General features: G+C 47.5%; 2 protein-coding genes across 2 annotated transcripts; both read right to left on the minus strand.

Annotated features, from left to right (window-relative positions):
- Positions 1–3,254: 3,254 nt before the first annotated feature.
- Positions 3,255–6,605, minus strand: LOC127230780 (E3 ubiquitin-protein ligase RBBP6-like; the record flags this gene model as incomplete). The annotated part of the gene is made up of 1 exon (XM_051196074.1): positions 3,255–6,605. A coding segment is annotated over exon 1 (3,351 nt), but the record flags the coding sequence as incomplete, so codon positions are not given.
- A 3,262-nt stretch (positions 6,606–9,867) lies between these two features.
- Positions 9,868–13,218, minus strand: LOC127230781 (E3 ubiquitin-protein ligase RBBP6-like; the record flags this gene model as incomplete). Its single annotated transcript, XM_051196075.1, has 1 exon — positions 9,868–13,218. A coding segment is annotated over exon 1 (3,351 nt), but the record flags the coding sequence as incomplete, so codon positions are not given.
- Positions 13,219–16,237: the final 3,019 nt, after the last annotated feature.

The raw sequence follows: 16,237 nt of genomic DNA on the forward strand, positions 1-16,237 counted from the left end.
GGTGGCAAAGGATTCCTTGTGCTAGGCACCCTGCTGACGGCTGACGATTGCAGCAGCTCTGGGGCCCAGGGGTCTCGGCCTGAAGTGTGGGCCTGAAGGTGGCCCCGGGGCTCCGAGGTAACTCTTGTCTACAAAGACCAGGCCGGAAAGTCCAAGAATCCAGAAGTTGTTCGGTCCACGAGGCCCAGTGTTTCGCTTGATCTTCAGGAGCCGCTGGAGCCGCAAGGAACTACAAGGTTCTAATGCGGGTGAAGGCGTGCACTTGCTAGCAAGGCCAGAGCAAGCAGACAGAAAGCAACAGCTTCCTTCTTGCACCTTCTTATATATGCTCCCAGCAGAAGGCATTATGCAGATTAAGGGTGTCACCTCCCACCTCAAGACCCGGATGAGAAGCTCCAATTCCGCCATTTTGAATTAAATTGACAACCAAGAATAGGTCATCCTCTCTTACCCTCAGCTTTTTTATTTTACTTTATTTTTGGGCTTTTCGTTTTCCCTTTTTCTTCCTTCCTTCCTTCCTTCCCTTCTTCCTTCCTTCCTTCCTTTCTTTCTTTCTTTCTTTCTTCCTTTCTTTCTTTGTTTCTTACTTTTTGTCTTTCTCTCACTCCCTCTAACTCTCTGTGTGTCTGTTGGTCGGTGTTTCTGTCTTTGCTTCCTTCTTTTGAGGCTGTTTTATTTTTTATTTTTTTATTGGGTTTTGCTGTATTTTTTCTTATTTTTACATATCGATCCCACACCCCTCTCCCTCCCTCCCTTTACCCATTCTATCCACCCCTCCATCAACTCCACAGAGTGGGCGATGACTTCCAGGAGTGTTCAACCAAATCTGTCAAACCATTCTAAGTAGGGACTAGGCCCACTTCCCGGCCTCTAAGCTAAGGTAGTATTGCTCCATGGAGAATGTGATACCAAAGTCATTTGGCGCACCTGGGATACATCATCCTGGTTCCATCAGGCAGTTTTTTTTTTTTTTGTGCAGCCTTAACTGTCCTAGAAGTAACTTTTTACAACAGGCTGACCTTGATCACATACACCTGGTACACCTGGTTTTTTTTTTTTTTTTTGACTTTTAACTGTTAAATTACTCTCATTCAGCAAGTGAACCCAGGATTGCTTAACAAGTAAAAAAATAGATTATATTTACTTACCGAGGTTTACAATTACCTTATTGGTCACACAAAGACATTAACTAAATCAGTAAAGTAAAATTTGTATTTCTTACTGTGAAGGTAGCCAATAGCTACAGAACACTACTCTTGATTTAGGGTGAAAGGTTCCCAGTCAAAGCCCAGCTTGGTACCCTTGATGTGTATAGAGTGGAAGAGCAGATTCCTTAGCAGTAACCATACATGAGATATTATCAGTATCATCAATTATTTACACTATCAATATACTCTAAAGTTTCCACTTAAACACTTTCAAACACAAAGACAAAGGCACCCTATCTTGATGCTCACTCTGCCTACTCAGTTTTCAGTCTTTTTTGCAAACTTTTATTCTTCTTTGTCACTCAGAAGAAGACATAATTTGTTGTAGGCTAGGACCAGGCACATATGCAGGTTTAAGTCCTTGGTTCTCTTCTTGTAAAGACCCTGCCATCTTAGAGACCCAGTTTTTATCACCTCACCTAATCATAGTTACCTCCCGCAGGACACCATCAACTAAGTACCATATGGACCCTACACACCAAACAAAGTGCAAAGTTACAGGGTCCCTTGCGCTCTCTCTCTCTCTCTCTCTCTCTCTCTCTTTCTCTCTCTGTCTATCTCTGTTTTCTCTTTCTGTCTCGGTGTGTGTGTGTGTGTGTGTGTGTATCGCTCTGTCCATCTCCATGTCTCTACCTCTCTATCCCCCACTCCCTCTCTCTCGTTGGTCTTTCAAGACAGGATTTATCTGTGTAGTCCTCGTTTTCCTGGAACTCACTCTGTAGACCAGGCTGTTCTCAAACTCACTCTGATCTGTGTACCTCTGCCTCCCAAGTGCTGGAAAGAAAGGTGTGTGTGTGTGCCACTGCTGCCGAGCCGGTGTAAACTTTTTACATTCAAATAATTTGGTTTTCATTTTTCTTTGTGGATTGTATATTGAGTACAAGTTTTTATTGTCATCTTGGAATTGTACATTTCACTGGTTACAGTTCCATGTTAAACATTTATTTGGAAAATACAGAGTAAGTGTCTATAAAGTGTTTGATAGAATTAAATAATCTTACCATTGCTATTTGGAAAAGGAAAGAACTTTGGGGAGAATATTCTGGACAAGGAAATTTTATTCATATATTTATTTAGTTTTCTTATTTAACATATTGAGCCCAGTCTCCTCTCCCTCCCCCTCTCCCACCTTCCCGTGCCCCCCAAACCACCCTTTCATCCCATTCCAACCCCCACTCCACATGTAGTGTGATGCCTTCCAGGAGGGGCCCTCTACATCTGTCAGGTCATCTGGAGTAGGGACTAGGCCCTCCCATCCTGCCTCTAGGTTAAGGGAGTATCCCCTGTCCCTCCCCGCCCCCTCACATGGGTAACGTGCTGCCACAGTCCTTTTGTTTTGTTTTTTTTTATGCATATAGAGTCTTTTTTATTTAATTTTATATAACAAAGTCCAATTAAATGAAAACAAACATTTATACACAATATTTGGGAATTTGGGCGTCGTTCTTTCCCAACTACTTCCTGCTGGTAAGGGGCGCTGTCTTGGGGGATTCGAAGAAGATTCAGATATCCTAGCTGTAGGCCACAGTCCTTTTGTGCACCAGGGCATACATCCTGGTGGCACTGTCAGATGTCCCTTAGACTGCCCAGGCCTTCTCACTGAGGCCCATGTTCAGGGGTTCAGAGTCGGTCCAATGCTGGGTTCCCAGCGACCAGTGTGGGGGTCCATTAGCTCCCCCTGGTTCAGGTCAGCGGTCTCTCTGGGTTTCTGTAGCCTGGGTTTCCTTATCACTCCCCCACTCTTTGCATCTGGTTTCCAGTTCCGCTCAGTGCTTAGCTGTGGGTGTCTGCATCTGTTTCCATCAGCTACTAGGTGAGGGCTCTGTGATGGTAGATAAACGTTAGTTGTCAATCTCATTGTCAGGGAAGGGCATTTAAGGAGCCTTTCTGCCTTTTGCTGGGGTTGTTAGTCGGGGGGGTGGGGGGTTCATCCTTGTAGGTCTCTGGACGTTTCTCTCGAATCAGTATTCTCTTCAAACCAAACCTACGATGGCTCCCTCTTTGATGGTGTGTCTACCTCTTTCTCTTTTTATTTCGCTCGTCAAAATCTTCATCTCTATTCTTTTCCTCCGCCTTCCTCTTTCTTTTTCCTCCCTTGTGAACAAGTAGTGTGCTTTTCTCAGGCTTCTTGGCCTTTTCATCCTCACCAGCCGGCTTTTCTGGCTGGATGTCTTTGGTAGAGTCCCTTGTCACCTTCTCCTTCTTGACTGGCTCTGTCTCGAGGTGTCCCTTTACAGATTTAGAGTGGGCTCTTCTGGGAGTTCCGGTGACATCGTCATCCTTCTGAAATGATGGTGACGCTTTTGCAGAGCCGGTCTTTGCACCGTCTTCTTTGGCGTTTTTAAGTGGAGGTTCGGACCAAGGAGCTTTTCCAGGCTCCCCGTCTTCTTTGTCTTGGGGTCCTTTAGAAGGTCTTAAAACTTTTTCTTTCTTGGCTTGAGCAGAGCCATCGCTTTTCCGTTTGGTCTCATCACTCTTTCGGTTTGGCTTACCGTTTTCTCTCTTGTCTCTTTCAGATACTGATTCGCAAGTGACAGATTCTGCTCCCATGGGTTCATCCCTAACAGGGGTAGCATCCTCTCTCCTTGGGAGGAAAACGAGTGTTTCTGTCTTAGTGTCATCAGCACGAGATGACTCTCTGGATGTCCCGGAAGGCTCTAACAGCTCGTGGGCCAGGACGCTCTCACTCTCCTCCCCCTTTCTTCCTTTTCTGTGTTTCTCGGGCTTGTTTCCTTTATCGTCGCCGGCAACGTTCTCCCACTCCTGTGCTTCTGCATTATCTTTCCGATTGTGATTCTCTCTCGATGACAGCTTTTCTGGATAGCTGCCACCTAGATTTCTAGTTCTGTGACTTCGTCCAGCACGACAGTCGTCTCTGCGCCCCCCAGGGAAGGGTGGATTTCTGACAGTAGGAGGTTTAAGCCTTTCTGGAGAGAAGCCCCCTCTGTCAGCAGCGGGCCTCGGCTGTGCCCCCACAGCATATCCTTTGTAGTACTTCCGGTACCACTCTCGGTATTCCCTCTCCGGTTCTCGGTGGTAGCGTTCTTTCTCAAATGGGTCTCTCCTTTCGACACTCGGTCCGGAACAGGCTTTATTGCCATAAGGGGGTGGAACTTCTCTGCATCTATTAAAATACTGACGTTCTGTTTCTCCTTGATGTCCATTCGGCTTCCTGGGAGACTGACCCCCAAAGGCTTGAGGAGATCTTGCACGATAACGTCTATGTCTATGTGGAGGCGACCTTGACCTCGATCGGTGATCACCACGTCCGCGAGATCTGGACCGTGAACGAAAATTGCGGCTCTTGCCTCTGCCTCTCCTCGGGTATGGGGGTGATGGTGAAAGGGAGCGAGAGTGTGAGCGGCTGAAGGATCGAGAGCAAGAGCCTGACCTTGTCAAGCCAGATCTTGATTTCAAGCAAGGGTATGAACTTCTTGAATACGATGAACCACTAGAGGGCGATGTAGACCCTCCCTTTAGTTGTGGTGGCGCTCTATAGAATTCTTCCCTGGTCACAGGTGGTGCTTGCGCGGTAGGGAGGGCGTTTGAATGAGCAGTCTGAGCCCCTGACGAAACCCAAAGCGTTGATATGTTGGCGAGAGCTGCGGGAGATCCTGCAGGAGGAAACTGAGGAGAAAACTGTGCGGGAGGTACACCCGGAGGAAGAGGGAGCGCATCGGGAGGCGGCGCATACAAAGGAGGCGGTGGTACGGGTACAAAGACTGGAGTTGCCGGTAGTGACGGGTCTTGAGGGCCCTGTGATCTTTCGCTGTGGCGTCGCCCGCGGTTGATACTTCTGTAACAATTTCTTTCCCCTCTTCTAATGGGCTGTGGCGGAGAAACCGGGTAGCCGAGTTTGTTGGAACGTCCCCAACCTGGTGGACCACCACCTGGACGAGCAGTATTTATTCTTACTGGACCGGTTGTGGGGATCAGCTGTCCACCTGATGGTGACTGTCCCAGCAATGATGGAGCTCCAAGGGCAGGCACTCGGTGACCCTTCCACCCTCCCACGAGTGCAGCGCTTGCCATTGAGCAGGCTCCCTCCGAGTGTTCCCATGCGAGGGCGGCAGCTGGCGATAATTTAGTATCAGAATCCCGGACAGGGCCCTCTGACTTTTCCGAATGGACCGAGACAGTCGCTGCTGCAGTTCTATCGGGTCCTGGAGCTGGGGCAGGAGACGGATTTCCAGGCACAGGAGGAGCCAAGCAAGATGGATTTGAAGGGAACGACGACGCTACGGAGGGAGTTGGACGACGAGAGGAGGAAGACGCCCCTGGAGTCATGGAAGGATCCTGCTGTCTTGATATTGGAGACCTCATCAGAGGCTGCGGGGTCCGCTGGGCGCGTGGTCTTGGTGGTGGTAATGGGCGTGGGGGTGGCCGTACCTGTTGTCGCAGTCTTATTGGATAGCCAGTCCCGTTTTTGAAGTTCTCAATAGCCTGCCGTAAAAACTTGTTGGCCGTCAAGGCATCAGGAGAAACTTCGTTTTGCTGACACGTTGGACATGTATGGTCATCCGACTCCAGGAGTGCCGTCCGGATACACTCATCACAGTAACTGTTTCCACAGCAGGGGATGAGAGCAGCGTCAGTCATAAGGTCCTTGCAGATGAGGCACAGAAGCTCCTCTGGGATAGGATCATCGTCTGAAGATGATGACGATGACCGCTCCTCTGGCAAGAAGGGTGGCTTCTCTTTCTTCCCAATTGCATAGGCCTCTGCATCTATCTTTGGTATTGCGTATTTTCCAGTGTTCGTAAGCATCGCGCCTTTTATGCTGGGATCCTTCACTTCCATCATAAAACTTGTGGGAATTCCACTGCTCCTTTTGATCCTACGGCCAGGTTCAAAGTCCTTATCCCCGTTTGTTGGGCAATCCTTAATATAATGGCCAGGCTTGCCGCAACGAAAGCAGGTATAAGATGGAGGTGGTGGACCTACAGCTTTCTTCGTGTAGTTGACTGGGTCGTATCGATGGCCAGATTGCGCCATCATTGCTTGGATTTTATCTTCCTCGGCAGCATTGGCTTCAGCCAGATTGGCGGTCCTTGTAAGCTGGGCCAGAGAAATAGACGCAGGAGAGCCATCGATTGCTTTTGTAGTTCCCATCCCTCGTTCACTTCGACTTTTAACATAGGTCCTGCTTGTGGACTTCACACCTGCCGCAGGAATTCTTCTGACAATTACAGATGAATTTTTAGGAATGAGCGCAGTATCCTCAGGATAGTCTTCTTTCGTCTGTGCGTTGCTGATCTGCAGATCGCTATGGGTAGCTTTCAGCTTTTCTCTGCTCATAATCTTCTTCTTTAAGTCGCAGAGGGAGATATGGAGCCCATCAAAGGTGACGATGTCGTAGTGGAGTTTAGAGGAAAATTTATAGTGCACACAGGACATGGTGGCAAAGGATTCCTTGTGCTAGGCACCCTGCTGACGGCTGACGATTGCAGCAGCTCTGGGGCCCAGGGGTCTCGGCCTGAAGTGTGGGCCTGAAGGTGGCCCCGGGGCTCCGAGGTAACTCTTGTCTACAAAGACCAGGCCGGAAAGTCCAAGAATCCAGAAGTTGTTCGGTCCACGAGGCCCAGTGTTTCGCTTGATCTTCAGGAGCCGCTGGAGCCGCAAGGAACTACAAGGTTCTAATGCGGGTGAAGGCGTGCACTTGCTAGCAAGGCCAGAGCAAGCAGACAGAAAGCAACAGCTTCCTTCTTGCACCTTCTTATATATGCTCCCAGCAGAAGGCATTATGCAGATTAAGGGTGTCACCTCCCACCTCAAGACCCGGATGAGAAGCTCCAATTCCGCCATTTTGAATTAAATTGACAACCAAGAATAGGTCATCCTCTCTTACCCTCAGCTTTTTTATTTTACTTTATTTTTGGGCTTTTCGTTTTCCCTTTTTCTTCCTTCCTTCCTTCCTTCCCTTCTTCCTTCCTTCCTTCCTTCCTTTCTTTCTTTCTTTCTTCCTTTCTTTCTTTGTTTCTTACTTTTTGTCTTTCTCTCACTCCCTCTAACTCTCTGTGTGTCTGTTGGTCGGTGTTTCTGTCTTTGCTTCCTTCTTTTGAGGCTGTTTTATTTTTTATTTTTTTATTGGGTTTTGCTGTATTTTTTCTTATTTTTACATATCGATCCCACACCCCTCTCCCTCCCTCCCTTTACCCATTCTATCCACCCCTCCATCAACTCCACAGAGTGGGCGATGACTTCCAGGAGTGTTCAACCAAATCTGTCAAACCATTCTAAGTAGGGACTAGGCCCACTTCCCGGCCTCTAAGCTAAGGTAGTATTGCTCCATGGAGAATGTGATACCAAAGTCATTTGGCGCACCTGGGATACATCATCCTGGTTCCATCAGGCAGGTTTTTTTTTTTTTGTGCAGCCTTAACTGTCCTAGAAGTAACTTTTTACAACAGGCTGACCTTGATCACATACACCTGGTACACCTGGTTTTTTTTTTTTTTTTTTTTTGACTTTTAACTGTTAAATTACTCTCATTCAGCAAGTGAACCCAGGATTGCTTAACAAGTAAAAAAATAGATTATATTTACTTACCGAGGTTTACAATTACCTTATTGGTCACACAAAGACATTAACTAAATCAGTAAAGTAAAATTTGTATTTCTTACTGTGAAGGTAGCCAATAGCTACAGAACACTACTCTTGATTTAGGGTGAAAGGTTCCCAGTCAAAGCCCAGCTTGGTACCCTTGATGTGTATAGAGTGGAAGAGCAGATTCCTTAGCAGTAACCATACATGAGATATTATCAGTATCATCAATTATTTACACTATCAATATACTCTAAAGTTTCCACTTAAACACTTTCAAACACAAAGACAAAGGCACCCTATCTTGATGCTCACTCTGCCTACTCAGTTTTCAGTCTTTTTTGCAAACTTTTATTCTTCTTTGTCACTCAGAAGAAGACATAATTTGTTGTAGGCTAGGACCAGGCACATATGCAGGTTTAAGTCCTTGGTTCTCTTCTTGTAAAGACCCTGCCATCTTAGAGACCCAGTTTTTATCACCTCACCTAATCATAGTTACCTCCCGCAGGACACCATCAACTAAGTACCATATGGACCCTACACACCAAACAAAGTGCAAAGTTACAGGGTCCCTTGCGCTCTCTCTCTCTCTCTCTCTCTCTCTCTCTCTTTCTCTCTCTGTCTATCTCTGTTTTCTCTTTCTGTCTCTCTGTGTGTGTGTGTGTGTGTGTGTATCGCTCTGTCCATCTCCATGTCTCTACCTCTCTATCCCCCACTCCCTCTCTCTCGTTGGTCTTTCAAGACAGGATTTATCTGTGTAGTCCTCGTTTTCCTGGAACTCACTCTGTAGACCAGGCTGTTCTCAAACTCACTCTGATCTGTGTACCTCTGCCTCCCAAGTGCTGGAAAGAAAGGTGTGTGTGTGTGCCACTGCTGCCGAGCCGGTGTAAACTTTTTACATTCAAATAATTTGGTTTTCATTTTTCTTTGTGGATTGTATATTGAGTACAAGTTTTTATTGTCATCTTGGAATTGTACATTTCACTGGTTACAGTTCCATGTTAAACATTTATTTGGAAAATACAGAGTAAGTGTCTATAAAGTGTTTGATAGAATTAAATAATCTTACCATTGCTATTTGGAAAAGGAAAGAACTTTGGGGAGAATATTCTGGACAAGGAAATTTTATTCATATATTTATTTAGTTTTCTTATTTAACATATTGAGCCCAGTCTCCTCTCCCTCCCCCTCTCCCACCTTCCCGTGCCCCCCAAACCACCCTTTCATCCCATTCCAACCCCCACTCCACATGTAGTGTGATGCCTTCCAGGAGGGGCCCTCTACATCTGTCAGGTCATCTGGAGTAGGGACTAGGCCCTCCCATCCTGCCTCTAGGTTAAGGGAGTATCCCCTGTCCCTCCCCGCCCCCTCACATGGGTAACGTGCTGCCACAGTCCTTTTGTTTTTTTTTTTTTTTTATGCATATAGAGTCTTTTTTATTTAATTTTATATAACAAAGTCCAATTAAATGAAAACAAACATTTATACACAATATTTGGGAATTTGGGCGTCGTTCTTTCCCAACTACTTCCTGCTGGTAAGGGGCGCTGTCTTGGGGGATTCGAAGAAGATTCAGATATCCTAGCTGTAGGCCACAGTCCTTTTGTGCACCAGGGCATACATCCTGGTGGCACTGTCAGATGTCCCTTAGACTGCCCAGGCCTTCTCACTGAGGCCCATGTTCAGGGGTTCAGAGTCGGTCCAATGCTGGGTTCCCAGCGACCAGTGTGGGGGTCCATTAGCTCCCCCTGGTTCAGGTCAGCGGTCTCTCTGGGTTTCTGTAGCCTGGGTTTCCTTATCACTCCCCCACTCTTTGCATCTGGTTTCCAGTTCCGCTCAGTGCTTAGCTGTGGGTGTCTGCATCTGTTTCCATCAGCTACTAGGTGAGGGCTCTGTGATGGTAGATAAACGTTAGTTGTCAATCTCATTGTCAGGGAAGGGCATTTAAGGAGCCTTTCTGCCTTTTGCTGGGGTTGTTAGTCGGGGGGTGGGGGGGTTCATCCTTGTAGGTCTCTGGACGTTTCTCTCGAATCAGTATTCTCTTCAAACCAAACCTACGATGGCTCCCTCTTTGATGGTGTGTCTACCTCTTTCTCTTTTTATTTCGCTCGTCAAAATCTTCATCTCTATTCTTTTCCTCCGCCTTCCTCTTTCTTTTTCCTCCCTTGTGAACAAGTAGTGTGCTTTTCTCAGGCTTCTTGGCCTTTTCATCCTCACCAGCCGGCTTTTCTGGCTGGATGTCTTTGGTAGAGTCCCTTGTCACCTTCTCCTTCTTGACTGGCTCTGTCTCGAGGTGTCCCTTTACAGATTTAGAGTGGGCTCTTCTGGGAGTTCCGGTGACATCGTCATCCTTCTGAAATGATGGTGACGCTTTTGCAGAGCCGGTCTTTGCACCGTCTTCTTTGGCGTTTTTAAGTGGAGGTTCGGACCAAGGAGCTTTTCCAGGCTCCCCGTCTTCTTTGTCTTGGGGTCCTTTAGAAGGTCTTAAAACTTTTTCTTTCTTGGCTTGAGCAGAGCCATCGCTTTTCCGTTTGGTCTCATCACTCTTTCGGTTTGGCTTACCGTTTTCTCTCTTGTCTCTTTCAGATACTGATTCGCAAGTGACAGATTCTGCTCCCATGGGTTCATCCCTAACAGGGGTAGCATCCTCTCTCCTTGGGAGGAAAACGAGTGTTTCTGTCTTAGTGTCATCAGCACGAGATGACTCTCTGGATGTCCCGGAAGGCTCTAACAGCTCGTGGGCCAGGACGCTCTCACTCTCCTCCCCCTTTCTTCCTTTTCTGTGTTTCTCGGGCTTGTTTCCTTTATCGTCGCCGGCAACGTTCTCCCACTCCTGTGCTTCTGCATTATCTTTCCGATTGTGATTCTCTCTCGATGACAGCTTTTCTGGATAGCTGCCACCTAGATTTCTAGTTCTGTGACTTCGTCCAGCACGACAGTCGTCTCTGCGCCCCCCAGGGAAGGGTGGATTTCTGACAGTAGGAGGTTTAAGCCTTTCTGGAGAGAAGCCCCCTCTGTCAGCAGCGGGCCTCGGCTGTGCCCCCACAGCATATCCTTTGTAGTACTTCCGGTACCACTCTCGGTATTCCCTCTCCGGTTCTCGGTGGTAGCGTTCTTTCTCAAATGGGTCTCTCCTTTCGACACTCGGTCCGGAACAGGCTTTATTGCCATAAGGGGGTGGAACTTCTCTGCATCTATTAAAATACTGACGTTCTGTTTCTCCTTGATGTCCATTCGGCTTCCTGGGAGACTGACCCCCAAAGGCTTGAGGAGATCTTGCACGATAACGTCTATGTCTATGTGGAGGCGACCTTGACCTCGATCGGTGATCACCACGTCCGCGAGATCTGGACCGTGAACGAAAATTGCGGCTCTTGCCTCTGCCTCTCCTCGGGTATGGGGGTGATGGTGAAAGGGAGCGAGAGTGTGAGCGGCTGAAGGATCGAGAGCAAGAGCCTGACCTTGTCAAGCCAGATCTTGATTTCAAGCAAGGGTATGAACTTCTTGAATACGATGAACCACTAGAGGGCGATGTAGACCCTCCCTTTAGTTGTGGTGGCGCTCTATAGAATTCTTCCCTGGTCACAGGTGGTGCTTGCGCGGTAGGGAGGGCGTTTGAATGAGCAGTCTGAGCCCCTGACGAAACCCAAAGCGTTGATATGTTGGCGAGAGCTGCGGGAGATCCTGCAGGAGGAAACTGAGGAGAAAACTGTGCGGGAGGTACACCCGGAGGAAGAGGGAGCGCATCGGGAGGCGGCGCATACAAAGGAGGCGGTGGTACGGGTACAAAGACTGGAGTTGCCGGTAGTGACGGGTCTTGAGGGCCCTGTGATCTTTCGCTGTGGCGTCGCCCGCGGTTGATACTTCTGTAACAATTTCTTTCCCCTCTTCTAATGGGCTGTGGCGGAGAAACCGGGTAGCCGAGTTTGTTGGAACGTCCCCAACCTGGTGGACCACCACCTGGACGAGCAGTATTTATTCTTACTGGACCGGTTGTGGGGATCAGCTGTCCACCTGATGGTGACTGTCCCAGCAATGATGGAGCTCCAAGGGCAGGCACTCGGTGACCCTTCCACCCTCCCACGAGTGCAGCGCTTGCCATTGAGCAGGCTCCCTCCGAGTGTTCCCATGCGAGGGCGGCAGCTGGCGATAATTTAGTATCAGAATCCCGGACAGGGCCCTCTGACTTTTCCGAATGGACCGAGACAGTCGCTGCTGCAGTTCTATCGGGTCCTGGAGCTGGGGCAGGAGACGGATTTCCAGGCACAGGAGGAGCCAAGCAAGATGGATTTGAAGGGAACGACGACGCTACGGAGGGAGTTGGACGACGAGAGGAGGAAGACGCCCCTGGAGTCATGGAAGGATCCTGCTGTCTTGATATTGGAGACCTCATCAGAGGCTGCGGGGTCCGCTGGGCGCGTGGTCTTGGTGGTGGTAATGGGCGTGGGGGTGGCCGTACCTGTTGTCGCAGTCTTATTGGATAGCCAGTCCCGTTTTTGAAGTTCTCAATAGCCTGCCGTAAAAACTTGTTGGCCGTCAAGGCATCAGGAGAAACTTCGTTTTGCTGACACGTTGGACATGTATGGTCATCCGACTCCAGGAGTGCCGTCCGGATACACTCATCACAGTAACTGTTTCCACAGCAGGGGATGAGAGCAGCGTCAGTCATAAGGTCCTTGCAGATGAGGCACAGAAGCTCCTCTGGGATAGGATCATCGTCTGAAGATGATGACGATGACCGCTCCTCTGGCAAGAAGGGTGGCTTCTCTTTCTTCCCAATTGCATAGGCCTCTGCATCTATCTTTGGTATTGCGTATTTTCCAGTGTTCGTAAGCATCGCGCCTTTTATGCTGGGATCCTTCACTTCCATCATAAAACTTGTGGGAATTCCACTGCTCCTTTTGATCCTACGGCCAGGTTCAAAGTCCTTATCCCCGTTTGTTGGGCAATCCTTAATATAATGGCCAGGCTTGCCGCAACGAAAGCAGGTATAAGATGGAGGTGGTGGACCTACAGCTTTCTTCGTGTAGTTGACTGGGTCGTATCGATGGCCAGATTGCGCCATCATTGCTTGGATTTTATCTTCCTCGGCAGCATTGGCTTCAGCCAGATTGGCGGTCCTTGTAAGCTGGGCCAGAGAAATAGACGCAGGAGAGCCATCGATTGCTTTTGTAGTTCCCATCCCTCGTTCACTTCGACTTTTAACATAGGTCCTGCTTGTGGACTTCACACCTGCCGCAGGAATTCTTCTGACAATTACAGATGAATTTTTAGGAATGAGCGCAGTATCCTCAGGATAGTCTTCTTTCGTCTGTGCGTTGCTGATCTGCAGATCGCTATGGGTAGCTTTCAGCTTTTCTCTGCTCATAATCTTCTTCTTTAAGTCGCAGAGGGAGATATGGAGCCCATCAAAGGTGACGATGTCGTAGTGGAGTTTAGAGGAAAATTTATAGTGCACACAGGACATGGTGGCAAAGGATTCCTTGTGCTAGGCACCCTGCTGACGGCTGACGATTGCAGCAGCTCTGGGGCCCAGGGGTCTCGGCCTGAAGTGTGGGCCTGAAGGTGGCCCCGGGGCTCCGAGGTAACTCTTGTCTACAAAGACCAGGCCGGAAAGTCCAAGAATCCAGAAGTTGTTCGGTCCACGAGGCCCAGTGTTTCGCTTGATCTTCAGGAGCCGCTGGAGCCGCAAGGAACTACAAGGTTCTAATGCGGGTGAAGGCGTGCACTTGCTAGCAAGGCCAGAGCAAGCAGACAGAAAGCAACAGCTTCCTTCTTGCACCTTCTTATATATGCTCCCAGCAGAAGGCATTATGCAGATTAAGGGTGTCACCTCCCACCTCAAGACCCGGATGAGAAGCTCCAATTCCGCCATTTTGAATTAAATTGACAACCAAGAATAGGTCATCCTCTCTTACCCTCAGCTTTTTTATTTTACTTTATTTTTGGGCTTTTCGTTTTCCCTTTTTCTTCCTTCCTTCCTTCCTTCCCTTCTTCCTTCCTTCCTTCCTTTCTTTCTTTCTTTCTTTCTTCCTTTCTTTCTTTGTTTCTTACTTTTTGTCTTTCTCTCACTCCCTCTAACTCTCTGTGTGTCTGTTGGTCGGTGTTTCTGTCTTTGCTTCCTTCTTTTGAGGCTGTTTTATTTTTTATTTTTTTATTGGGTTTTGCTGTATTTTTTCTTATTTTTACATATCGATCCCACACCCCTCTCCCTCCCTCCCTTTACCCATTCTATCCACCCCTCCATCAACTCCACAGAGTGGGCGATGACTTCCAGGAGTGTTCAACCAAATCTGTCAAACCATTCTAAGTAGGGACTAGGCCCACTTCCCGGCCTCTAAGCTAAGGTAGTATTGCTCCATGGAGAATGTGATACCAAAGTCATTTGGCGCACCTGGGATACATCATCCTGGTTCCATCAGGCAGGTTTTTTTTTTTTTTGTGCAGCCTTAACTGTCCTAGAAGTAACTTTTTACAACAGGCTGACCTTGATCACATACACCTGGTACACCTGGTTTTTTTTTTGACTTTTTTTTTTTTTTTTTTAACTGTTAAATTACTCTCATTCAGCAAGTGAACCCAGGATTGCTTAACAAGTAAAAAAATAGATTATATTTACTTACCGAGGTTTACAATTACCTTATTGGTCACACAAAGACATTAACTAAATCAGTAAAGTAAAATTTGTATTTCTTACTGTGAAGGTAGCCAATAGCTACAGAACACTACTCTTGATTTAGGGTGAAAGGTTCCCAGTCAAAGCCCAGCTTGGTACCCTTGATGTGTATAGAGTGGAAGAGCAGATTCCTTAGCAGTAACCATACATGAGATATTATCAGTATCATCAATTATTTACACTATCAATATACTCTAAAGTTTCCACTTAAACACTTTCAAACACAAAGACAAAGGCACCCTATCTTGATGCTCACTCTGCCTACTCAGTTTTCAGTCTTTTTTGCAAACTTTTATTCTTCTTTGTCACTCAGAAGAAGACATAATTTGTTGTAGGCTAGGACCAGGCACATATGCAGGTTTAAGTCCTTGGTTCTCTTCTTGTAAAGACCCTGCCATCTTAGAGACCCAGTTTTTATCACCTCACCTAATCATAGTTACCTCCCGCAGGACACCATCAACTAAGTACCATATGGACCCTACACACCAAACAAAGTGCAAAGTTACAGGGTCCCTTGCTCTCTCTCTCTCTCTCTGTCTCTCTCTTTCTCTCTCTGTCTATCTCTTTTTTTCTCTTTCGTGTCTCGTGTGTGTGTGTGTGTGTGTGTGTATCGCTCTGTCCATCTCCATGTCTCTACCTCTCTATCCCCCACTCCCTCTCTCTCGTTGGTCTTTCAAGACAGGATTTATCTGTGTAGTCCTCGTTTTCCTGGAACTCACTCTGTAGACCAGGCTGTTCTCAAACTCACTCTGATCTGTGTACCTCTGCCTCCCAAGTGCTGGAAAGAAAGGTGTGTGTGTGTGCCACTGCTGCCGAGCCGGTGTAAACTTTTTACATTCAAATAATTTGGTTTTCATTTTTCTTTGTGGATTGTATATTGAGTACAAGTTTTTATTGTCATCTTGGAATTGTACATTTCACTGGTTACAGTTCCATGTTAAACATTTATTTGGAAAATACAGAGTAAGTGTCTATAAAGTGTTTGATAGAATTAAATAATCTTACCATTGCTATTTGGAAAAGGAAAGAACTTTGGGGAGAATATTCTGGACAAGGAAATTTTATTCATATATTTATTTAGTTTTCTTATTTAACATATTGAGCCCAGTCTCCTCTCCCTCCCCCCTCTCCCACCTTCCCGTGCCCCCCAAACCACCCTTTCATCCCATTCCAACCCCCACTCCACATGTAGTGTGATGCCTTCCAGGAGGGGCCCTCTACATCTGTCAGGTCATCTGGAGTAGGGACTAGGCCCTCCCATCCTGCCTCTAGGTTAAGGGGAGTATCCCCTGTCCCTCCCCGCCCCCTCACATGGGTAACGTGCTGCCACAGTCCTTTTGTTTTGTTTTTTTTTTTATGCATATAGAGTCTTTTTTATTTAATTTTATATAACAAAGTCCAATTAAATGAAAACAAACATTTATACACAATATTTGGGAATTTGGGCGTCGTTCTTTCCCAACTACTTCCTGCTGGTAAGGGGCGCTGTCTTGGGGGATTCGAAGAAGATTCAGATATCCTAGCTGTAGGCCACAGTCCTTTTGTGCACCAGGGCATACATCCTGGTGGCACTGTCAGATGTCCCTTAGACTGCCCAGGCCTTCTCACTGAGGCCCATGTTCAGGGGTTCAGAGTCGGTCCAATGCTGGGTTCCCAGCGACCAGTGTGGGGGTCCATTAGCTCCCCCTGGTTCAGGTCAGCGGTCTCTCTGGGTTTCTGTAGCCTGGGTTTCCTTATCACTCCCCCACTCTTTGCATCTGGTTTCCAGTTCCGCTCAGTGCTTAGCTGTGGGTGTCTGCATCTGTTTCCA

The sequence above is a fragment of the Phodopus roborovskii genome, unplaced genomic scaffold, assembly GCF_943737965.1.
Source record: "Phodopus roborovskii unplaced genomic scaffold, PHOROB, whole genome shotgun sequence".
Classification (NCBI taxonomy): Eukaryota; Metazoa; Chordata; class Mammalia; order Rodentia; family Cricetidae; genus Phodopus; species Phodopus roborovskii.